At 35.7% G+C, this 25,646-nt stretch overlaps 2 protein-coding genes across 7 annotated transcripts; both read right to left on the reverse strand.

Moving 5' to 3' along the window:
- Positions 1 to 14,119: 14,119 nt before the first annotated feature.
- LOC144558998 (zinc transporter) lies at positions 14,120 to 19,722 on the reverse strand. 5 transcript variants are annotated; one of them, XM_078307890.1, is made up of 11 exons: positions 19,498 to 19,655; positions 18,931 to 19,002; positions 18,810 to 18,845; positions 18,279 to 18,364; positions 17,359 to 17,443; positions 16,748 to 16,826; positions 15,950 to 16,074; positions 15,107 to 15,193; positions 14,886 to 14,998; positions 14,641 to 14,771; positions 14,120 to 14,400 (listed from the first exon to the last, which is right to left on the reverse strand). In XM_078307890.1, the coding sequence occupies exons 2-11, from the start codon at positions 18,952 to 18,954 to the stop codon at positions 14,285 to 14,287; spliced, it is 882 nt and encodes a 293-aa protein (XP_078164016.1). In that variant the 5' UTR covers positions 18,955 to 19,002; positions 19,498 to 19,655; the 3' UTR covers positions 14,120 to 14,284. The 5 variants fall into 5 exon arrangements, with proteins under 5 accessions (XP_078164016.1, XP_078164011.1, XP_078164014.1 ...); XM_078307885.1 differs by having other exon boundaries at positions 18,810 to 19,002; positions 19,498 to 19,722; XM_078307888.1 differs by lacking the exon at positions 18,279 to 18,364 and having other exon boundaries at positions 19,498 to 19,696.
- A 2,790-nt stretch (positions 19,723 to 22,512) lies between these two features.
- Positions 22,513 to 25,646, reverse strand: LOC144558997 (uncharacterized). 2 transcript variants are annotated; one of them, XM_078307883.1, is made up of 5 exons: positions 25,025 to 25,643; positions 24,590 to 24,626; positions 23,994 to 24,230; positions 23,386 to 23,433; positions 22,513 to 23,290 (listed from the first exon to the last, which is right to left on the reverse strand). In XM_078307883.1, exons 1-5 carry the CDS (start codon positions 25,390 to 25,392, stop codon positions 22,871 to 22,873), a joined length of 1,110 nt encoding a protein of 369 aa, XP_078164009.1. In that variant the 5' UTR covers positions 25,393 to 25,643; the 3' UTR covers positions 22,513 to 22,870. The 2 variants fall into 2 exon arrangements, with proteins under 2 accessions (XP_078164009.1, XP_078164010.1); XM_078307884.1 differs by lacking the exon at positions 23,386 to 23,433 and having other exon boundaries at positions 25,025 to 25,646.

The following is a 25,646-nucleotide window of genomic DNA, read 5'->3' on the forward strand; positions in this document are numbered from 1 at the left end:
CAAAACTATAAGGGATTATATCAATGTAAAAACCTGAAACTATAAAATCCCTTAATTTTTGTCAACACATGAATATTTGAGTTATAAGTACAACAAATTAATCAATATCCTCCCCTTTGAAATGGTTCCATATCTCATCGACCAAGTCCACTTTGAGTTGCTGATTGGTCGAACTATTTAGAATTCATGCATGATTTTGTAAATACTCTTGATATTCACAAAGATGATCTCGAGAAAATTCCGACCTTGATACCGAAAACTTGATCATTTGTATAATCATAATTTATAGTGTATTTGCCTCTTTCATTCTCCATAATCATATTATGCATTACCACACAAGCTCTCATAATTTGTCATATGGTTCTCTTAGACCACATGCGTGTTGGACCTCTAATTATTGTGAAACGTGCTTGAAGCACACCGAATGTTATCTCCACATCTTTTCTAGCAGATTCTTGGTGTGTTGCGAACATTTGTCTCTATGTGGTTAAGGGATTGATTTCACAAAGGTTGCCCAACTAGGATATATACCATATGTGAGGTAATAATCCAAGTTGCAATAATTTCCATTCATTTGGAAGTTCAACTTCGGAGCTATACCTTCTAAGATCTCATGAAAAAATGGAGAACGGTCTAACACATAGATGTCATTCAATGTGCCTGGAATACCAAAAAAGGCATATCATATCCATAAATCTTGTGATGCAACAGCCTCAAGCATAATAGTTGGAGTCTTATGATCTCCTCTAATATATTGGTTATGCCATGCAACCGAACAATTCTTCCATTCCCAATGCATATAGTCAACACTACCTAACATACCTGGAAAACCTCGATGTTCTCCAATGTGAAGTAATCGTTCAAGATCTTCTGCATTTGGCATTCGCAAATACTCCTCACTAAATACATATATAATAGCCCGTACAAATCTCTTCACACATTTTATTGTGGTGCTTTTCCCAATTCGAAGATATTCATTCACATAGTTTGCAAGAACACCATATGCCAAGATTCGTATTGTTGTTGTACACTTCTGTAAGGGTGAAAGACTCTGTCTACCTATCGCATCTCGTTTTATCTGAAAATAAGAATCATGTGAAGTAACATCCTCAAATGTACGTAGAAATAAAGCTTGTGTCATCCTAAAACGACGACGAAAAAATTCTTCATTGTATTTGGAGTTTTCCGAGAAATAATCATTATATAAATTTTGGTGTGCTACTTCACACCCCTCTCAATATACAATCGTGATTTTTTTTTTATTTCTGCAAGGATTAGGAGTCTTCTACATCCAACATTTTCAATGTATTCTCAACTTGATTTGGCACCCTTATCCTCAAAGAGTTGTTATGCAATATATTCTAAGATCTTTAGAAGTTTGTCAATATCGATTGGAGAATCATCATCTGAATCATAGTTCATCCCCGCAAGCAAGTTAATTACTAACTAAGATTTTATTCAAGAATAAAGAATTACAATGTAGAGTTAATTGTAAAAACAATAGTATTTGAGAAAAAGACGAAGTTTTAATAATCAATTGATGAATGGTCTGGTAATAAGATATTAATTTAAGCACTCCAAAAACCAAATAAAAAAAATAATATCTCATTTTAACACCCTTTATATAATCAGTATCTTAGCAAAAGCAGTGATGACCAATAATAGATTATTTTCATAAATATACAATCATATTAATAGAAGAATCCAAATAATACACAATTGTTGTTGGTTAGCATTATTCTTCTTTCAAAAATATCATATTCTCAACAATAATTTATTTGGGAGAAAAAAAATTAGTGAAAAATAGAATACAGAAACAAAATCATTAAAAATATTCTAATCTCGGCATTGAAATAATGATATTATCAAATGTCCTAAGTTAGTGGTCAAATTTCATTATAAATACATCTAAGATTGAATGTTTTGTACACATTCTTTTTTTAGTATTATTTATTTTTGAAATCTTGGTCCTTTTGTCAACTCCTTCCTCGTTAAATTTTAATTCAATGGACCTCAATCACCCTATGTACATTCTCGGCCATTTTAACTTCTTCCTTTTTTATGTATTACTCTTAGAAACTTCTTTTTTTGTCTTTTGTATTACTCGCAAAAACTTCCTTTTGTACATAGGGCGATTGAGATCCATTAAATTAAAACTTAGCAGGGACCGAGTTGACAAAAGGGCTGAAATTTGAAAATAAATAACACTAAAAAAAAGATGTGTACAAAACATTCAATCTTAGATGCATTTATAATGAAATTTAACCATTAACTTAGGATATTTTATAATATCAACATGCCAGTGCCGAGATTATAATATTTTTAATGATTTTGTTTCCGTATTCTATTTTCCACTAATTTTTTTCCCCCAAATAGATTATTGTTGAGAATATGATATTTTTAAAAGAACTTGACAATTCTTAAGAATAGTGCTAACCAACAACGATTGTCTATTTTTTGGATTCTTTTATTAATATGATTGTATATTTATGAAAATAATATATTATTGGTCATCACTGCTAGTGCTAAGATACTGAAATATATATAGGTGTTAAAATGAGATATTATTTTTTATTTGGTTTTTCTAGTGCTTAAATTAATATCTTATTACCATACCATTCATCAATTGATCATTAAAACTTAATCTTCTTTCTCAAGTATTATTCTCTTTACTATTAGCTCTAAATTGTAATTCATTTCTCTTGAATAAAATCTTTATTAATAATTAACTTACATACGTGAATGAACTATGATTCGGATGATGATTCTTTAATCGATATTGACATACTTCTAAAGATCTCGGAGTATATTGCTGAACAACTCTTTGACGATAAGGATGCCAAATTAAGTCGATAATACATTGAAATGTTGGATGCAGAAGACTCCTCATCCTTGCAGCAATAAAAAAAACCACCATTGTATATTGAGAGTGGGCTTGAAGCAACACACTAAGATTTATATAATGATTATTTCTCGAAAAACTCCAAATACAATGAAGAGTTTTTTCGTCGTAGGTTTAGGATGACATAGACTTTATTTTTACATATAGTTGAGGGTGTTACTTCACATGATTCTTATTTTCAGATAAAGTGAGATGCAACAAGTAGACATAGCCTTTCACCCTTACAGAAGTGTATAGCAGCAATACGAATGTTGGCATATGGTGTTGCTACAAACTGTGGATGAATTACTTCAAATTGGCAAAAGCACCACAATAAAATGTGTGAAGAGATTTGTACGGGCTGTTATATATGTATTTGGTGAGGAGTATTTGCAAAGGCCAAATGCAGAAGATCTTGAAGAATTACTTGACATAGGAGAACATCGAGGTTTTCTAGATATGTTAAGTAATGTTGACTGTATGAATTGGAAATGGAAGAATTGTTTCGGTTGCATGGCACAACCAACATGCCAGAGAAGATCACAAGACTTCAACTTGAGTATGTTGCATCACAAGATTTATGGATATGACATTTTTTTTTTCTAGGCACATTGAATGACATCAATGTGTTAGATCATTCTCCACTTTTTCATGAGGTCTTAGAAGGTATAGCCCCGAAGGTGAACTTCCAAGTGAATGGAAATAATTACAACTTGGGTTATTACCTCACAGATGGTATATATCCTAATTGGACGACCGTCGTGAAGTCAATCTCTTTACCACACAGACAAATGTTCGCAACACACCAAGAATATGTTAGGAAAGATGTGGAGAGAGCCTTTGGGGTGCTTCAAGCATGTTTTGCCATCATTAAAGGTCCAGCACGCATGTGGTCTAAGAGAAACATAGGACAAATTATGAGAGCTTCTATGATAATACATAATATGACTGTGGAGGATGAAAGAGGTAGATACACTAGAAATTTTGATTATATAGATGATCAAGTTAAGTTTACAGTATTAAGGTCGAAATTTTCTCGAGATCCTCATTGTGAATATCAAGAGTATTTACAAAATTATGCGAGAATTCTGAATAGTTCGACCAATCAACAACTCAAAGCGGACTTGGTTGAGGAGATATGGAATCATTTCAAAGGGGAGAATATTTATTAATTTGTTGTACTTATAACTCAAATATTTATATGTTGACCAATAATAAGGGACTTTATAATTTTAAGCATTTAAATTGTGATATAATCCCTCATAGCTTTGTTGTCAAATACTCAGATTTTGCTATAATGTTGAACTTTGTGAGGGTGATATTTCTCCTATATATTTTGATATGTTTCAGTGTTTTATTTTCATCCATTACTTATCTGTTGTTGTTTGAACTAATGGTAATATTAAACTTCAAAGGGTACAATGCAACAGTAAAGGAAACCAACATTATAGATTTAATGTGATTTATATAGTACGATGGTCATGTCCTTGATAAAAGGAAGAGAAATTGGCTTCATTTAGATATTGTTAACCTCAGCCCAAAGGTCAGAGAGTTTTTTTTTTTATTTGCGTTGAAATTTTGTTGGAGAGTCGAGTAGAAGACGGAAAGAGAAGGGAAAAGGAACAGCAAGGAAAGAGATAATTAATAGATTTCAATGGAAATTTTTTTTTTTCAATTTTAATTTATTGTGATGTAGGTTATTAGAAACTCTAAAATTAGTTTCAGAGATATAAACATTTAGAAACTCCAGGGCCTTACATATCTAAAAAGTAGTTAACAATTACTTAAGAGCTCTAAAAAGTAGTTAACAATTATTTAAAAACTGTAATAGTTTTAGGAATGTAGATGCTCTTATTAAGAAATTATTGAGCAAAATTGCTAAATAAGAAATCCATCTATATCTCTCAAATTTGTTTAAAAACTGTCACATCAGATTAGAAACTATAATAGTTTCAGGAATATAGATGCTCTAACACCATTTAACCATGGTTCAGAAAATTATGCTCTCGTTAGATCGGTGGATGAGAGGAAGCAGGAAGATTGGAGACCATGATATGCCTACTTCTAAGAGGACTCTTATACCTAACGAAATTCTCTCTTCGCAAGGCCAAAGCTATTTCATTGAATGATTAAGGCCATAAGAGAGTCAATTCTCTTAAACTGTTAGTAATTGTGGAGAATGTTTATCTCATTGATAATATTAATGCAACCTAATTGAACAAAATCACTCAGTCACAGTCAGTTTGATTTCCTTTGTTCTCATGCACTACAAAGTTTGAGCTCTTTCATAGTCCGTTTCCCCTTAAGTAACTCAAAATTTGAGTTTAGAATTCATGGGCTCCTTTAATATTCGTACAGGTTCTGATTGGATGGTCTAGATCCAAACTCAAAGTTTGAGTTACTTCAGCATATCCGAATTCCCCCCCCTCCAAATATGTTTGCTCATGTAATTTGTTTGAGAGGAAAAATATATAAAAAGTACAAAAGATGATTGAAGAATTAACATGCCAAACGAGAAAGACAACAGAGTCAATCCAACAAACTCTTTGTGTAAACATGTATCAAGAGCTCTTGGATTTAATAGGGGTGCAATTTAAAATTGAAATGCGCACCTCGTTTCTTTTGTGTGATTGATCAATGTGGACGGTGAATTTTATTGATCAGTGATGAATATTGTGTGTGATTGTAGTAGTGGATAAGTTGCTACTTGTGCTTTTATATTAGCGGACACAGCTGTCAGTACAATTCAGGTGTTTTTTAGCCGATGGTTCTTTGATCTTGTCTCGACTCAAGTTATAACTATAGAAACAATCATGACGGTTATTAAACCGTTGGTACATATCCATGATACCAATATAGAGTAACAAAAGTTAAGAGAAGTGTAGAGAAGTGTTTGTTCTTGAATTAGATTTAAGATAGAATTTACCTGTAGATGTGTAGAGAAGTGTTTGCTCTTGAGTCGAGAAAAATTGTCGGAATTACACAGCAATACCAATTGTGTTCTTATTGAAACTCTGCAAATCAGTGTGCTAGCACCATGAAAATAGAAGCCTCCTTGTAGGTTTTCAGAATTTCTCTCTTTTCTTTTTCTCACAGCTATAGTAAAGATGGTTAAGGTTTGTACAGTGTATAGGCACAAGTGGTGTGGTATGGATTCATCCGTCCCACCTCTTATAAAGAATTTTCCAGGCGATTTTCTAAATTTGCAGGCTTTATAAATAACAAAGCGGGAATGAAGAGAGTTGATTCTCAGTTTAGGTCGATCCATATCTAATTTGACACATTCTGAATTTAGGATGTGAATTATCTAAATCCGTTGTAATCAATTCTTGTGTGCAAACTGATGGGATTATGCAAATATTGGTACCAAGGAGTCGCACAACTCATGTAAATAATTGTTTGTAATCAACTGTTGTTAATATAAATATAGGAGCATGTCTCCTATTCTATTTAAAATATATATATATATATATTTATATATATATATATATATATATCATAAGTAGTCCCTAACGGGACACTATGACTACTCTAAACTTAACTTCCGGAATAAATAGCAATCTGCTGGTTCAACTAGACACGCAACACCTGGATGAGCAGGAATTCATGTCACCTAATGTAACTAAAATTTTGAATTTAAATCCGGACCGTCAGTTCTAATTTTGGCACGAATATTAAGAAAAATCATGTGCATGCTACCTCGGATTTACGAATCTAAACAAAAAATCTTTGAGTTACTTCAAAGGATCCGGACTCGGTGAGCAGTACCTGGAAATCGAAAATTTTCGGTTCGCTAAAACTTGCCCCCATCTATGAGCTTGGTCGGTGGCGACAATCGGATGGACAGCCTCGTCGTGTCTTTCCAGAAAAAACTGACTTTGTAGTTCACACAATAATTTTCAACAACATAATATTAGAAAATGCAGGTTCATTTATTTGTATTTCGTCGAAAAATGACCGGGAGATGTAAAATAACTCGTAAACAGGCTCACATCACCGAGTTTTTTTTAAAATATCCAAATTTATTAATATTTTATTATAAATAACCAGAAATTTGGAAAAATTATATTTTTGCCCAAACCGTATGAAAATTTTACGGTTTGAAATTTTTTTTTTTTTTTTTAGCCCAACTTTGCACCTCTGGTTAACATATCAAAACACCTTCAAAAATCATAAAAATTTACCGACATGCATTGTTGACTTCATAGAATAAGACTGTAAAGTTTCATACAAAATCTCAAAACAGATCGTGAGATATCGGCTCTCAAAAATTGCCCGAACTGCTGAAAGAGTGTTTCTGAGCCCAAATTTGCACCTCTGGTTAACATATCAAAACACCTTCAAAAATCATAAAAATTTACCGACATGCATTGTTGACTTCATAGAATAAGGCTGTAAAGTTTCATACAAAATCTCAAAACAGATCGTGAGACATCGGCTCTCAAAAATTGCCCGAACTGCTGAAATAGTATTTCTGAGCCCAACTTTGCACCTATGGTTAACATATCAAAACACCTTCAAAAATCATGAAAATTTACCGACATGCATTGTTGACTTCATAGAATAAGACTGTGAAGTTTCATACAAAATCTCAAAACAGATCGTGAAATATCGGCTCTCAAAAATTGCCCGAACTGCTGAAAGAGTATTTCTGAGCTCAACTTTTCATGATTTCTGAGCCCAACTTAATCAAGAATGTATGTCGGTAAATTTTCATGATTTTTGAAGGTGTTTTGATATGTTAATCAGCGGTGCAAATTTGGGCTCAGAAGCACTCTTTCAGCAGTTCGGGCAATTTTTGAGAGCCGATATCGCACGATTTGTTTTGAAATTTTGTATGAAACTTCACAGTCTTATTCTATGAAGTCAACAATGCATGTCGGTAAATTTTTATGATTTTTGAAAGTGTTTTGATATGTTAACCATAGGTGCAAAGTTGGGCTCAGAAACACTCTTTCAGCAGTTCGGGCAATTTTTGAGAGCCAATATCTCACGATCTGTTTTGACATTTTGTATGAAACTTCACAGCCTTATTCTATGAAGTCAACAATGCATGTCGGTAAATTTTCATGATTTTTGAAGGTGTTTTGATATATTAACCAGAGGTGCAAAGTTGGGCTAAAAAAAAAAAAAATTTCAAACCGTAAGGAAATCTTACGGTTTGAATTTTTAATTCAAACCGTAAAATTTCCTTACGGTTTGGGCAAAAATATAATTTTGCCAAACTTCTGATTATTTATAATAAAATATTAATAAATTTGGGTATTTTTAAAAAACTCGGCTCACATCAGCTCTCATAATTATAGTAATGCTTTAAGTTATGGTGCCTTCATAAGTTCCCAACTATAGCAGCATCTTGGAATTCGGTCGTAACCCGCTAAATTCAGAGTGCGTATCCTCTGAGATATCTCATATTTTGCATGACCGACGTGTCCAGTGCCTATTCGGAGGTAACGTAGAGGGCCAGTATTATTTGAGCTTTGAGATTCGCACAAAACGTATTGCAACGGTTGAGATTTTCCAAAAAGTCACGCAAAATATGAGATATCTCAGAGGATGCGAATTCCTAAATCTTTTTGAAAAAAAAAAAGTATCAAAAATTCAAATTTTTGGTTTTCACGAGTTACTGCATTTATTCTAGTACAAACATTTCTTTTCTTTTTTTTTTTTTGTCATTCAAGGCCCGTAGGCAGTATTACAGAGATAAATCATCGTACAAGTCAGCATTGCACATTGCCATTTAAAATAGAAACCTTCAGCATGATTAAGGAAAACAAGGTAACATATGGTCGGTACAGTCCCAACCATTTAACCTTCCTTTTTTTGCTAAGTTGTCGGCCATTTCATTCTCACTTCGCTGCACATGAACACACACCAACGACTTGTTATCTCTTAGCAAACTCCAGATATCCAAGATTTCATCAAAAGCCCTCCAATCAGCTGCCAAGGGGGGGTGCTGACTAGTGCATATCTCTACCAGCGACAAACAGTCTGTGAAGAACGAACACTCCTTTATCCCGAGTCCGAGCACGAGTGAAATAGCTTCTTTTAAAGCTGCAGCTTCTACTTGCAAGGGGCAGCAACCTCTAACAGCTTTTGATTTATAAACTATCAATTCATCCTTGTACCAAACCACCAGACCAATGCCGCCCCACCATCCCTCCATCCAAGAGCCATCAGAGAAGCATTTATAGTCACTGTCAGCTACTGGTAAGGATGTTTGCACCCTACCTGACACGGGACCCGACCCGCGTGCTGTACCCGTATTAGATTCCCACTGAATTGCATTTAAATATTTCAAGAACTGATCAAAATTCGGTTGCTTTCCTGCATATGCGCGATCATTTCTGCAACGCCACAACGCCCATGCCGAATTGACAAACACTAACCATTGGTCATCATCAAGACTATCTGACACCTCTTGCAAAATCTGCTCTAATCTGCCCTGGAGATTATCTATTCTGATGCTCAAAGGACCCGCAAATAGACATGCTCTCGAGAAGGGGCACAAAAGCAGCAAATGGAGCGCATCTTCTACTTGCCCACCACATGTAGCATAGCATGGGCTGTGGTTTGGGAACCTACGATTCAAAAAAGAGGCCAGAGGTAGTGCCCCGTGCAACAGCTTCCAAAGAAATAGTCGGATCCTAGGAAGCACATCCCCTCTTTGCCAAACCGTCAACCAAAGCCCTTTGCTCACTACACTCGCATTCTGATTCGGTCCCTTCAGAAAATGATAGCCTGCTTTGACTGAATATGTCCCATTGCTTGAGAGTTTGAACAAGAAGCGATCCTCAGAATTTCCTGGTTTGGGGGGCTCTACATTTGAAAGGATCTCCATGCTACCAGAATAACCAAACAATTGAACCAACAAGTCCAAATTCCAACTTCCTGTTTGTGTATCCAGCAACTCACTAATATGCATACTTCTCTGTCCCTCATCCCTCGGCCTGAACAACAAAGCTCCTTTAAACCAGGGTTGGGCAAACACTGAGCATAACTCCCCGTTCCCCAAACTCCAGCTCATACACGCCTCAAAAGACCCCCTTAAGTTCATCAAGCTTCTCCAAAAAGACGTGCATCTATAGGTTCGTTTACTCTGCCACAAATCACTCCTAGTCAAATATTTTGCCTTCACAATTTGAACCCACAAAGCCTCAGAACCCGAAGCAATTCTCCATAGAAATTTTGCAAGTAGAGCTTCGTTCATTTTGTCAAGATCTCGAATCCCAAGCCCGCCTTCATCTAGCGGCACTGTAATTTTGTCCCATGCAACATAAGCCAAAAACCGCTGCCTGCCCACCTTGCCCCAAAAAAATCTTCGAATAATTGAAGTAATTTCATTTATCACTGATTTCGGTATTCTAGTGGTCGCCATGTAATAGATTGGTAGTGCTTGCAAACTGAACGAATTAAGACCAATCTACCCGCATGAGACAGTAAGTTGCTCTTCCACATTTGAAGCTTTTTTGAGAATTTTTCAATTAGAAAATCAAAAGAGTGCCTACTGGTACCTATTGGAGCACCAAGGTAAGATGAGCACTCACTATTTGTAGGTACCATGAAAAAATCTGAAACCCACTCTCTATCTACTTGTTGAGTTGAAAAGCTAAACCATATCGAACTTTTATGTGGGCCCACCCTTTGCCCGGAAACATCTGAGAAATCTTGAATAGATTGCATAATTATTTGAGCTTCAGCTAAGGTAGCCGAACCAAAAACAAGCAAATCATCGGCGTAGAGGCAATCAGTTAGAGGCAAAGCAGACGGAGCAAGGCGTACCCCTCGCAGCTCCCTCGTGCTCACCCGATACGCTAAACCTCTAGACAGCACATCCATCCCCAGAATAAATATGTAAGGCGAAAGGGAGCAACCTTGCCGCAAACCACTATGCGGTTGTAGAAAACCATCACCTTTACCATTTAAAACAATAGTGAACCGAGCTGAAGTGATGCAGCCCAAAATCCATCTAGAGAAATTTGGGGGGAAATTGTAAATTGGTAATAGTGACTCAACAAAATCCCAATCCATCCGATCAAAAGCTTTTGATAGATCTAACTTCAAACAAAATTCCTTGTTCTTATAACTCGGCAAGCTAAAGGAATGTAACACCTCACGGAGCAAAATTACATTTTCCGAGATCTCACGACCCGGCAGGAATGCACTTTGGGCCCTAGAAATGCACTGACCAATATATGGTTTCAACCTCAATGTGAGAATTTTGGATATCAGTTTATAGAGCACATTGCAAACTGAAATGGGACGAAAATCCGCAACCTGAACTGCCTCATCTTTTTTTGGAATTAAAATAAGATTAGACCTTGCTATCTCAGGTTTCATGATTCCTGTAGCAAAAAAAGTACGTACCTCATTCATAACTGACGGCCCAAAGTGAGACCAATTCTCCTGAATAAGCCCCGCATTAAAGCCATCTGGACCAACGGCTTTATTAGGGCCCAAAGTCATCAGTGCTCTAAAAATTTCGGCTTCTGAAGGGGCAGTCTCAAGTGCGTTATGAGCCAGGGATGGAATGCCCACAACTTCATCAAAAATTTGTTGGGGGAACACACTCAGAACCGGCTTGACTTCAGTTTTCTTATATATCTCTTTGAAATGATTTACAAAAAGATCTCTAATACCCTTCTCATCTGAAACCCATCTCCCATCAGCACCTTGTAGGCTTCGAATTGAATTTCTCCGTTTTCTCGTAACTGCTGCCGCATGGAAAAACTGAGTATTATTATCCCCATAAAGAGCCCAATTTAGCCGAGCTCGCTGAGACCAATATCTTTCTTGCATTAGGAGCACTAGCTGATGTTCTACATTTAATTGCTTCTCCCTTTGAATAATTAAAACACTTGGAGGCTCGTTATTACAAACCTTCATTTCATCCTCAATTTTTCTCAACATCATATCAGGTGTCAGATCCTTTCTCAACCAAATCTTCACCTCATTTTTAAAAATTTTCCTAGTCTGACTCCAATCTGAGCCCCCTTCACTGCCCGCCTTTTGACAAACTTCACTAAAACCCTTTTTTAGGCCCCACCAATTTTCACACCTAAACTGTTTCTTCGATCGGATTGGCTTTGGTTTAGTACGAATGAGTATCGGCAAATGATCACTTCCAAAGCGTGGCAAGTGAAACACTGCCGATTCATTATATTTCATCATCCAAGAAACCGTACACATGGCTCTATCTAACCTTTGAGAAACGTTCGCCCCTCCCCCTTGCATATTTGACCAAGTGTATGCCGGTCCGTGGTAACCAAGATCCAGCAGGCCTACATGCCGAATCCAATCATTAAACAGTCTATTTGGGGTCCCTAACTCATTCGAGCCTCCTCGCTTTTCTTGCAAGGACCTAATTGCATTAAAATCTCCAAATAAACATGCATGTCCATCACACCTCTCAATAAAAGCCTCAATCCCATCCCATATTTTTGGATTTTGTACCCTTGAAGGGTCTCCATAAACTGCCACTAAACCCCACGGCTTAGAACCATCTTTATTTGACACTTCAGCAAAAATATAAAATTTATTAGAACAATAAATATTAACAATCACATCATCATTCCATAATAACCATAAACCCCCCGATCTACCATTCGAGGGGACTCCAAAAAAATTACACAAAGGCAAATCCGCAACCCTTTCCCTAGCCCTTTCTAAACAACACCTTGTATCAGATATAAACGCAATGGTGGCCTTTGTGCAACGAAGGTATCTGTTTAACGTGGATACTGTCTTGCCTCCGCTACCTTGACAGTTCCACGATATGATATTCATGGATGGGGTGCCGGCGCGTTATGCCCCGCCGACTTAGGCCTTTTAGTGAAAACCATAATCTCATCTTCTTTATGCAAAATCATTTGCCCTTCCCCAAAACTTGCTTGTTGTTCACCCGAATTCATTCCCATTTCAGAAAAAAATTGTTCATTCTCATTCACTGACTTCTCAAAAGACCTTTTATAACCGGTCTTAGTTGCTCCATTTTTAGAGACTGGACTAGCAGCAGTTGCATTTTTTTCCACACAGAAACCAGGAGCAAGAGCTGGATTCACCAACCACGCCCCTCTTTTTGGATCCAAAATATTTGACCCCTTGAATCTTTCTTCCTGACCCGGCTTTTTAAGTAGTAAAGCGAGCCTTGCATGGTCATGACACCCCGATATTTCATGCCCAATTCTACCACAGAACACACAGATACGAGAGATTTTCTCATATGAGCAATAGACAGTAATTTGGATTGTTTGATTTAAGGTCCATAATGCAAACCTTCAAATATTGTTAAGAATGCCAGAAACCTCAACATATATCAGATTAATTGGAGCTGAAGTGTTTACGAGCTTAATAAGAGGAAAGACTATATATGTGTGTCTCTGTGTGTGTGAATACGGGACTTTGACGACAAATCCAAAATTTAAAAAAAAAAATTAAAAAAGTTAAAAAAGTTAAAAAAAAAAAATGCAAGTCCGACTGATTCTTTTGGAAAACAAAACAAAATTATGTTTCTAAAAAAAGGGGGATATTAAAGAGTAAAGCTAGCATGCACTATACTCACTAAGAAAGCTTAGTTGAACACCACTTCAAAATCTATTAGATTGGCTTCAAACTATGAATTCAAACAGTTGAAACCGGTCTACTCCATGAGTGATGTGCGTAGATGCAAAATATTCAACGTTTCAAATTCATTTTAGTACAAAAGTCAATTATTCAAAAAATAATGAAAATTGAATGCATTAAAATAATTCATAAACCTTCATCTTTTTTTACCGCTTAACTCTATACTAAATAAATTTGAAAATTTTACAGGCTCAGGCATCACTCGTGAAGTAAATCGGTTTCAACGATATAGATTCGGTGTTTAAAATCAATCTGATAGATTTTAAAGTTATGCTCACCATGCCTTTTTGGTGAGCATAGTGCACGCTAATTTTACTCGATATTAAATTACTAATTAATAACCAATGGAATCTTACAGCTTTGCAATTGAGTTTGACCTGATTGGCTGGCCCGACCCAATCGTCCCTATAGTGGGTCGGGTATGGGTCCATGTCTTGATCTACTAGATGCCTAGATGGTTGACTCTTATCCGACCCACATATCTTTCAGATTTATCTCCAGAAATTAATAGAATAAATAGCTTCTCGTTAATATTAGACTGCGAAATAAGGACCCATCTTTAAACAGATGGATTGCCATCCTAATTGAAGTTGTGAACTCAAACACCAAAACAACGCCTTTTCAACTTTTTTGAAAAGAATTCTGTTAGAACTAGTAAAGAATACAACAAATCAAAAGTTCTTAACCAAACAGAAGAAAGAAAAATAATCATAAGCACAGAAACACAAGTGTCGGACTTACAATCTAACTTAACACTCATCATGGGGAATTGTACGCACATCAGCTTGGAAGTGATGTTACTGGCAAGCCAGTATGAAAAGTACCATTTGATAGCTCTTGGCTTTCTAAAGGAGCACCCCTCTTTGATCGGTCCAGTGAAGTTGCCTGGTAAATACCTACAAAGAAAGTAATAACAAAAATAAGAGAACATAAAATTGAAATTTTTGTATTAGAATAGCGATTCAAATTTGATTAAATACCAGGAACAGTACTCATTTGGAACTCTGTACCAAAACCAGTCAAACTCAGTACTGTTCTTACCAGATTCGGAACTTCATACCAAAGAGCTTTATAGTAACTGGTCTTTGAAAGTTAAAATTATTAGTAATGTAAATTAAAAAGGAGAAAATCCATACCGAAGCCTAAGATTGCAGTACAAAGGAGGAAGCCAAACACAGAAAAATCGAAGCCATAGAGAATTTCCATCAGAATAATGCAACATGATGTGGCCATGAGATGCCTTGGAGAAGAGAAAACTATGTGCAACCTGCACCAAAAGTTTTTGAAACTTGTGTAATTCATACAAACATTAAATGTACTAAAGTGATTTTTCTTTAAGCTTGAAGGGCAAAATTATCAATAGGGAAAAAGAAAATGGCACCTTTCTTCAGCAAGATTGTCGATGTAGAAAACTAAAACAATTCCAAACAAAATTGTGCTCACATATGCCCAGCTAGGGAATTGAAACTTGACAATGCTATCCGACGCTGATCCCTATGGAAGATTAGCAGCATTTCAAATTAATAAATTACCCTGGTAACATAGGAACATTCTAAAAGAAGAAAACAAAGAAAACACAAGTACACAGAAACTCGTACTCACTAAGATAGTATCCCACATGGCAACAGGAAAAAGAAAGCATGTAGCTGATGCAATGGTTATAGCATGAAGTCTCCTCTTTAGCTGATTCTGTTCAAAATTTAGATTAAGCTGTAAGTTATTACCTTATTGCATTAGCACCCAAGGTGTGTCTTATCCGAACCTTTTATCCAGTATTTATTAATTACTTGTTTGCAGAAACTACTGTACAGTTAAGAATAGTGCAATGGAAAAGGCCTATTCCATTAAATTCTGACAAATTTACCGCAATTCCTATCAAGCTCATTCAATTATCAGTTAGGACAAATGTGATTGAATATACATCAAGAAGTGTAACTCCCTGTCCCGAGCCAGGAAAAAGGAGGGTTATGATAAGCGTGGTGAGCCAACGTAAATACAGCCTTTGTATGGAAATGAAACCCTCACGTTTCATTTCTAGCCTACCCCAACTTGTTTGGGACTAAAGGCTTGGTTGTTGTTGCTGTACACATCAAGAAGTATCTGTGGTTGATAGGTTCTATGTTCTGCTGACAAACTATATAGGAGGAAATTTTGTTGGGAAGGAGTTCACCATTTTTTTACTTGGTTGAACTTTTTCTATTGGCTGGGTGACAAACCAATCACTGTCAATACATATACGAGATATTTTAAGGTGCTAAAATGTGCAAATACATAAACACCAGATCCTCAAATACATATAAGCACAATTTTTTGCAATGTAGTCTCAATATATGTTTCATATCAAAGTTGGATCAGACATCGGATGTCTACAATGCATAACTGAAGATGCAAATTTTTACACAGAGAAGGTAAGAAAAATAACTAAACAAGAAAGCATCAGGATACCTTTAGAGAAATACGGCGAGCTATAACTCTCCTAAGAGCAGATAAAATACCAGCTGTCAGTGGTACTACCATCTCTTTCATTCCTACTGCTTTTGTCGGTAACTCGTCTTCTGCCACAAAGCTATCTATTTTTCATAGTCAAGGTTCATCATCTATTTGTGAAAATTGCTTTTCTATACCCATATGTTCGACATTTACCAAGTATCGCCTGAGAACAGTAAATAGAATTAACTTTTCATAGAAGAAACAGCATTCTTGTTGGAATTACAGAAAGAGCCAAATAGCTTTTAAAATCAGTGTTAGAATCCAGTTGACAATGAAATTAACTCGACAGTCATAAATGAGGTTTAAATTTGCAATATTAATTTTAGATGGTAGCTTTTGTACATCTTTTTAGAAATAGCCCTTAAAGAAAGGAACACACATTATATAGCCATTGATATTAAATTAGGTACTGGATGTAACATATCGCCTTTGAAGGCAGGTTGAAAAGATAAGGGAATAAAAGTTTTCACCAAAAGCTTTCAGACTGGTAAATATTATTTCTTTATTAAGCACCATTGATGATAAAACATTACAGGGGTTAATTATATCACAGCAGTATTCTTAACCCCTTTATTAATATTATGACTAAAAGCACTAATGCTAACAAACAGTAGTGCCTGATTCAAATTTCTTAAGTTCAGGCTCTTTTGCATATACTAAAACAAGCAGGGACTTTGCTATCTATAAATTATACAGGATTCCTTTGAACATTCAGAATATAATTAAAGATTCTTTCAAAATTATAAAGGATACTTAAGGGGAAAGAGGTACGTGTAGCCCAGCCGTTTGACAAGAGGTAGTATGACAACAACATTGCTGCAAGACCAGCAACCTATTAAATGAGGTGTAAGGAAAAGGTTTAATTTAAAATACTGAAACTAACAACAACAAAACTAAATTGTATGTTACAGAATGGCAACTTCCTTAAAATTCTCTTTAGAATATTCCTATATGAGCACATCAAATAGTAACAAATGTACAGCTACTTAATTGGACGTACAAGTGAATATATGTCCATATCTGCTTGTATGAATTTGTACTTGTGTGCAGGATGTTTGTATTTGCCCATGATGACATTCTTATGGATGGAATGTGCCCGAGTACGTGTTTCTGTGTTTCAACTTTCAAGTGAAATCCACTGCAACTGGACAACCCCCATTTGCAGCACCCACACGCCCCACAAAAATGAAGCACTCCCATATGGACCACAGGCATCAACAAAACAACTCACACACCACATCAACAAACTGGTCTGTGATGTGCACCTAATTTTTTGCTTCATATGCTTGGTTTTGAAATGTGTAATAACTTAAGCAAAGACATCTATGAACTAAGACAATGAATAAAAGATATGAAATGCTTACCTTCTTGAAAAAGTTAACATTTCTTCCAAACAAAGCTGCCGATAGAACTCCAAGCACTGCACCTGCATACTCCCCCAATAGAGCCCTATTTTCTCACCAATGTTACACCCGAAAAAAGCAAAAAAAATTATCAGGCAGAGACATAAAAGTGGCACAAAAGAAACAAAATTGGTCATATGCTTTCAGCTCTGAGCCTCTGACTTATTCGGAAGCTTTTCAAAGAGATACCAAGCTCTAGTTAGGAGCTTTCAAATGTAAAATAAGTGTGGTTTCCATGTGCATGGACAATTATTTTTTGGGATACTTTCATTAAGCCCGCAAAGCTTCAGAAACATAGTGTAATAAAAAATGAGAAATATCCTTTTTTCTCCTAAAACAAAAACAAAAATTCTATGCCCAACTATACCCAAGCTTGTTGGTATAACCAGAAAATTTTCATTGCAAGGTTCAATAAAACAGAGTCATTGTTGTCAATATGCATTATGTGCTTAATTAATGTTACTTAATTTTACAATGCCAGACTATCCCAAAGTAGGTCATGGTTGGCAACCTGCCTTGGGGCAAAAACATTTTTCATTTTTCACTTCTTTGAAGAATTTGATCTTAGGTGTCATCTTTTAATCAAGAGTAGGAAATAAATAGGAAAGAGAGGAAATCCTGTGGAAGTCATTTATAGATATCGATAATGAATGTTCCTACAATAGACTCTTCCAGAACAATGCTGAAAATGACTTTTTTTTTTGTTTTTGCTCAATTTATGAGCAGCACCTTGATGTCTTATATAAAGGTTAGAGCATTTGCCTTGTTTTAAAGATGATGAATGGCATTTCTATTTTCTAAGTGAAAATATTGAAACTATATCTATTATAATACGATAAATGCAATTAGATAGCAAACATGACATGTGCAAGCATACTTACAGGAGGGGCCCACAAGTCAAAAGCCCTTTGCCCCACAAAACGTAGTATAAAGCCATGATGCCTCCATTTACTACTGTAGGCACTACCTACACATAAATGTTCTCCTCAATTTATATACTTCTATTTGGTACAGAAAACAAACAATTAATAATTGCACGTATTGAAAGTTAAATGACGAGTCACAATAAAACCCCTCGTATAAAGATTATACAAAGCAATTCTGTTGCAATAATAGTAGCAAAAGTTGCTAGTATTTATTGTTACTAGCCATGACCAAGCTCGATGTATGGGTATGATACTAGGTAGTTTAGGCAAATTTCGGTAACTCCTTTTCCTTTTTTTAAAAAAAAGGAATCTTTCTAAGCATAGAAAATTGACAGGTCAGTTGGTAACTGGCCCTGACCTGCACCATTCCCAGTCAGTACCAACTACCAAGATATGAGGTTTATATCAATATGTGAGGTATTTTTTATAATATCAGTAAAAAGTGGGTTCACTGTACAAAATTTGAGGGGAAGAAGGTAGTAGAACCTGTGAATTGGGCAGAGCTCGACCTTTCCAAGGCTTCTGTAGAACAAGAAATATGATGGCAGCGGGTACCAAGCATGTGAAAATAAAGGCCACGATGGATTCTTCTTGAGTAGAAACATACCGATATAATGAATAAACTGACCATATTCTCATGGAATTCCCTAGAATGTGTATAACTTGCAAAGGAGCAGGCCTGAAAAGAAATAATTAAGTATTTAGAGTGATCAGGCAATTATTACTAAGATTTTATTTTGTGCCAAAAGGTAGCAAACTGTGTAAGCTCCACACAGTTCCACCTCAGGTTTGATCCAGTTTCAATTTTTGGTATGGTTTTCTTCGTGTTTATTGGAGGTTTACCATCAGTACTCTATCAGGACCTTTGGGTACATGTCAGCACCAAACCTCACTGAACTATAGTTACAATTATGCTAGATTTTTTACAGATATGATACTTAGGTCATTACTAAAAGAAGTAATCAGGGCTTAAACCCGGATAAAGAAAACCTAGATCTGACTGGCAAAATGCAGAAGCTATCTGCTAGATTCAGTGACAGTGGAGAGAACGCTTAAATTACACCTCTTATCACTCTTATCAATCATGAAAATTCATTAAAAACAGATTCAGTTTATGTCCATTTCACTATGTCCTTCTGTCAAACACTTGAATTGCACCTCTTATCAAACATACCTGATCGGAGAGGACCGGACGAGACGATCCTCGGAAATCGCTGGCTTAGGCGACATCATCTTTCCTTATTTTTTATTTTGGTTCTTCTTCGCATATCAGTTCGTCTCTCTCTCTCTCTCTCTCTCTCTCTCTCTCTCTGCGCCCGTCTTCCTCCGGTCCTCTTTCGTTTTCGCTTGGAGATGGGGACTACGATGAATTGGATCTCTTGCTGCCATCTCATCGGTCCGATCGGCGACTCCGCCGTCAGATTAATGGGTCTCCCAGATTAAAGCCGTTAATCAGACGGCTACAATCTATCGGATCGTATGGTCCAATGAAATCGGATCCTCTGAATTTACTCAAATTTTGAGTTAAAATCTGAACTGTCCGATTCAAATCCGCATTAATATTAAAAGCCCGTGCGTTATAGGTATGGTTCAGAAAATTTACTCAAACTGTATATGTTAATGAAGAGTTTAGCAATTGGAAAAATATTTTTTTGGCATATTTTTGTGCTTCTCTTTAATTAATCGATGATGTGTTTTTGACTCGTACAATATTACGGAAAAAAAAAAAAAATCCGGTTTTCATCCTCAAACTTTCTCTAAAAAATTAAATTCATCCTTGCATTTTCATTTGCACCAATTACTACGGTAAAAAAAAATCAAAGTGGTTCTTTTACTTTTCAGAAATGACTAATTTGGTCCTTTCAACAAAATTTTCTGTTGACACAGATTGTTTTATTTGGCACATGAATATAAGGTCTGCCACCTAGACTGACAATTCATCACATTGATATAAATCAAAATTAGATAACACTTACACCAAATTCAATTCAATTCAATTTAGATCTTTAGTTTCATATCGACGACCCCAAATTTTAAGCTAAATCAAAATTTCTATTTTTTTTCGAACCAGGTTTGAAAAGTACTCTTGACTTTTCTTTTTTGCACTTGGTTCAAATCCAAGTGACTTTTTTTTAAGGGTGGTTTCTTTTTAAAAGTTCAAGAATCAAAATAGTGCAAATAAAAGTTGAATCAACTTGGTTATTTAAAAAAAGTTTAAAACTAGTGTTTGATTTTATTTTATTTTTACAAATTAATAGATCATTTTTATCTCTGCAATTGTAAGAACTGAATTTATTTGAATAAATATTTAATTAAACTCAATCAATTTCATATATATAAGATGTTATGTTGTATATAAATTACAATGAATTGTCGGATTATAAATTAAAAATATTCTAAAATTTTAATTGTAAAAATTATTAATTTAATTATTATTAATGATCCTCACCCTTTTACATGTTCTAATCTTTACATTCTTTTTTGTGGAAGGTCAAGGCATCTGTAAAAATATCAGTACTTGAAACCTTAACTTCCATAGTTCTTACCTATGTCAAAATATCAGTATTTAGTCTTCCCCTTAACACAAAGCCTACATTAAATTTTAAAGCTTACAATCACATTAATTGCATCATTAACAGCGGACCTAAAATCATAAATTACATCACAAGGTCTAATTATTACATATCGGTGTATAAATCTATTGCACTAAGTAACGATTCTTTGGACATGGATAAATGAAAACACTGAATCAAAATCTTAACGGCAAATAGTAGTACTTGAACAAGTCTCCCCAAATAGCAATTTGTTCGTATATATGGTTTGAGAAAGTAGTACATTAAAAATTTGAAATTGCTATTGTCTGGTTCTCTTCCTGTTTCCTGAAGCGCGCTCTTCTTTTCATAATTTTATGTCACTGGTGAGAGAGAGAAAAAAAGGAGGTTTCAATATATGCAATTCATCAGTATACATATAAATAAGATCAAGATTTAAAAGAATTATGAATGCAAAATACCACAATGCATGATAATATCATTCATCGACGAATGAAGCATTCCGTTTTAACAAGTTATCTAACACCAGAATTTTTTTTTAAGTTACTCCAACATATATTTATTTATTATGATACATCTGATAGATATTATAAAAAATATTATTTAAATTAAAAACTGTAATTAAGTGTTTCAAATTTTCAATTATTTAATAAGGCATATGTCAGACTTAAAATCAATTTAAAATTTAATTGATCAAAACCATCATAAAGCTATTATAACTCCATTACAAAGATACAAATTTAAGAAATAGCAAACGTGCACGCCCGTAGGCATAATTCATTCATATCAATAGTTTGATCTACATATTTACTTATCATACATCAAATTGCTGAAAAAAAAAAAAAGCTATTCCTATAAGATAAACAAACCCTAGTGCCTGACCGAAGGATTGTATAACCTATAATTTTTAAATAGAAATAGAAGAATACATTTAAACTATAATTTTGAAGTTAATATTATGGAAGATACCAAATACATGTATATAATAAAATTTAAATGTACTGTACACTATAATTAATTTAAAGGAAATCCACACGTAAGTGGTCATCTTGCTGCCTCGTGTTGTGACTGAACCTGGCGACTGATGATTAAAGACTCATTTGGAAAACAAACTAATAAAATAAGGCACTATTTCAACTTAAAACGGTTTATAAACATGAGGATCTGAAATAACGTTATAATAGACTAATTAATTATTCTAAGAGCATCTACATCTCTGAAATTCTTGGAGTTTCTAATCTGATGTGGCAGTTTCTAAACCAGTTTCAGGGGTGCAGATGAGTTTCTTATTTAGCAACTTTGCTCCAAAGTTTTTAATAAGAAACTGTTTATAAACTCTGACGTGGTCAAATAATTCACTGAAATTATTCTCTCTTGTAATTTATTTGCTGATGTGGCAATTAAGAAACTCTAATTTTAGTTTCAGAGACGTAGGGGTTTAGAAACTTTTAGAGACAAAATTTCTAAAAATTAGTTAATACTTATTTAGAAACTCACGGATGTAGATGCTCTAACAGAATAAACGAATGGCGTAGTGTCTAAAGTATGATCAAACATCCCAAAATACTAAACGGTAGCAATTAAAATCATTGGTAGTCAAATAGGGCTCAAAAAAAAGGAATGCGGAAGTTGAAGCATTTCAAATAAGTACAACAGTAGTTTCTCACTATCAGCGAATGATATGTAGTACATGATATTACAAATGAACAAATGAGAGGGCGAAAAATCCCTAATTCTACGTAAAATGAAAATAACATCAGCTCAATTCAATGTACATCAATTCGTTTCTTTTTCCTTAAAAAAAACTCAAATCTTCTTTTAGCTTGTCCAAAAAGAGTAGCCAAGTATATCCTTGCCAAGTTCTGAAATGATATTGGTATTATTTCACAGAAGCACCGTGTATATATATCAGACCCTCTCTCATTAAGGGGTGAATGTGAAGTTCATGAATTTTGGAGGGTCTTCAGGATAATATTCTAACAGGGAGGCGCTCTGTCACCAAACCAGACATCTTTTTCTCCTAAACTTCTCAATATCATCTGAGCTCATTCTAGGTTTATCTGGCAGATCTGACGGCTTAGCTTTTGCCACACGGCTATCTAAACTATTTCTAGATGCCTCAGGCTTCTTAACTACCAGTTCTTCCTTTTTCATCTTTCCTTCGGAGGATTCTACAATTTCGATGCAATCATTGCTATCAGGGACATTCTTGGCATTTTCATCAGTTTTAGGGGTCGGCTTGGAGGCCTTTTTTCCAACATGTGAAATGAATTTCTTGAGGTGGCGGACGTAGTCAGGGTATAACTCAAGGTTGCAGTGGCCCCCACCTGTCAGCCATAGTGGTGCATATTTCTCCTTGCATAGCTCATGCAACTGTTTACCATGTGAGCAATCCACCACGTCATCTGCAGTACCCTAAAAATAAAATAAAATATAAACAGTACTGAGGAGAAAAACCTTTTTCAGCCATATGCAATAAATCATTAAAGAAAACATTACTTGGCACTTACATGGATAACAAGGACCGGGCAATTAACTAAGCCGACTTTGTCAATATTCTGCCAAAATAACAGGGCACAAAATATATTAATATCTGTTCAGATGGGCTCCTCATAAAATTTAAGACAGCACATGATAAACCAACAGAGACAAACAGCACCCTGTTCTGACAACACATGAGTTAGTTATTTTCTTTGGTGCTATTCTTTAAATACCTTTTATTCAGATATATCTTTATATCAACATATGCACACTGGGTTATCGTACCAGGAAAGGTTGATAATTACTGGTACCAACAAGAACAGACAATCATAATAATTGACAGCACCTTTATAAAATGATACCCACCACGTAACATGTCTGAAACTATGAAACCCTGACAGCTTGGTCCTAACTCTAATTAGCTTAATTAGCTAACCAAGGCTAGCTAAAAAGTCAAACAAGATCACATATATGTCCAAGGCTCAGCATCCATGACGTTTAGTTTAAAAAAAAACAATTGGGACATTTTGGTATTCTTTTCATTCCCTAAACAAATTTTCTAGGCTATTAGAAAAATGATACATACTTCAGGTGTTATCTGCAACGTACAAGGTATTAGGTGCAATTATTACTATACCTTGTAGATGTCAAACCAGTAAGTGTGTTTGACAGGATAGAGCACTCGCAGCCCAGAAAGAATGCCACTATGTAAAACAACAGCCCGTAGGTTTGGTAAACGGGATGCCAAGTCAACAGTGGGCCCGCTACCCACTGACTGCCCATACAGTATTATATCCTGATCAGACGCTCCATACTTCTCCTTCAGGCACTTGTACACTGCCTCGATATCTGCATACGTATTGTACTCCGATGGCTGCATTGTTAGAAATTGCATGGCTATGTATAGGTTAATTCCTAATATCTGTACTTTGCTTGTAAGATTTCATGTGTGCACCTACAAAACCTCAAAAATTACAAGTACCAAAGGTATGGAGCAACAACATATCCACAAGATGTTAATTTGTTCAACTGGAATATCATCTAGAGAGATATTGTCAGATGAAGGCAGGTTGCACAAGTTTACAAACTATGATTAATGGTATGCCGTTATTACTAATTTTTGACGTTGTACTTCTGCGGTTTTATAGATTGATGTTCAAGTTGAAGTACGAGATGTACCTAAACCTAGGTTTGCATTGTTCACTTTACAGAAGATGAAAGAAGAAAATAAACCTTTCCAGTAGATCTCCCATAACCAGAATAGTCATACCTGTAAGGAACATTCAGAGGAAGTTATAACAGGCAGGTTGATTAGTTAGAGGATCTTTTCAGAATTTTTATGTAACCCAGGTGCTGTTAGCAAATTTCCAACCCTCTTAATCAGTCCTAATCAAGAGATAAACCCTCTTTTGTTACGATGTATAAAGGAAATTGAAACTCAGACATGCAAGTATTAATCACGGAACTTCAACAATTAACTAACTACAAAAGGACTTATCAACAAATTACAATCAACTGATCAGATTAATCTGATCGTGTCCTAGTCGAGCTGTACCCCTAACTCATTCGTGGATTCTGAAACTGTTAGATGTCAAAGTTTTTGTCTTTCAAAAAGGAAAAAGTGGCAAAGATAAAAGAAATTCAAGTCGAAAACTTAATTTTACTCACCCTATGAGATTAACCCTTAATCGGCGACTGAGCTCGACAAACAAACCGAACATCTGGCCTAAATCGGCCGCATTTCCGTGTGAATACAAAACAGTGCCATTGGCGCGTGAGTTTCTCAGGTACACTGCCACGATCTCATTTCCCCTCTTCGTCTTCAACTTAAGCACGTCGACTGCATCTTCCTCCCCCTCGGCGATCCTCCGGCGACGACGAACGGCAGCTCCGGAGGAGGAAGACCCGGCCGGAGAGGTGGAGATTTCCGGGATGGTGAGGTTTCCAGTGGCCGGGTCAGTAGACAGCGTGTAAGAAGGAGGCGTAGGAGGGAAGAAGGCGAAGCGCGCAGCGATCTGGGATGTCACCAGACCCATGGAGATGGTGGAGGTGCTCTCATGGAGGTGGAGACAGGTTAATTGAAGCGCGAGAGGGAGCTGGAATGCTGGATCCTAGGTTTCTTTGTTTCGAAAAGGAATTGGAAGGGGTAGATGCTAATGGTAATGGTAATGGGCTGTGACTTGGTAATGGAGAGTGAAGCTTGCTATGCTCTGCAACTTGTGGACGATTTCAGACGGATGTAATTTCCTTTTTTGCTCTTTTCTTTTGCCGATTAAGGAGAAGCGTACAA

The sequence above is a fragment of the Carex rostrata genome, chromosome 9 (genome assembly GCF_964058835.1).
Source record: "Carex rostrata chromosome 9, lpCarRost1.2, whole genome shotgun sequence".
In the NCBI taxonomy this organism is placed as follows: Eukaryota; Viridiplantae; Streptophyta; class Magnoliopsida; order Poales; family Cyperaceae; genus Carex; species Carex rostrata.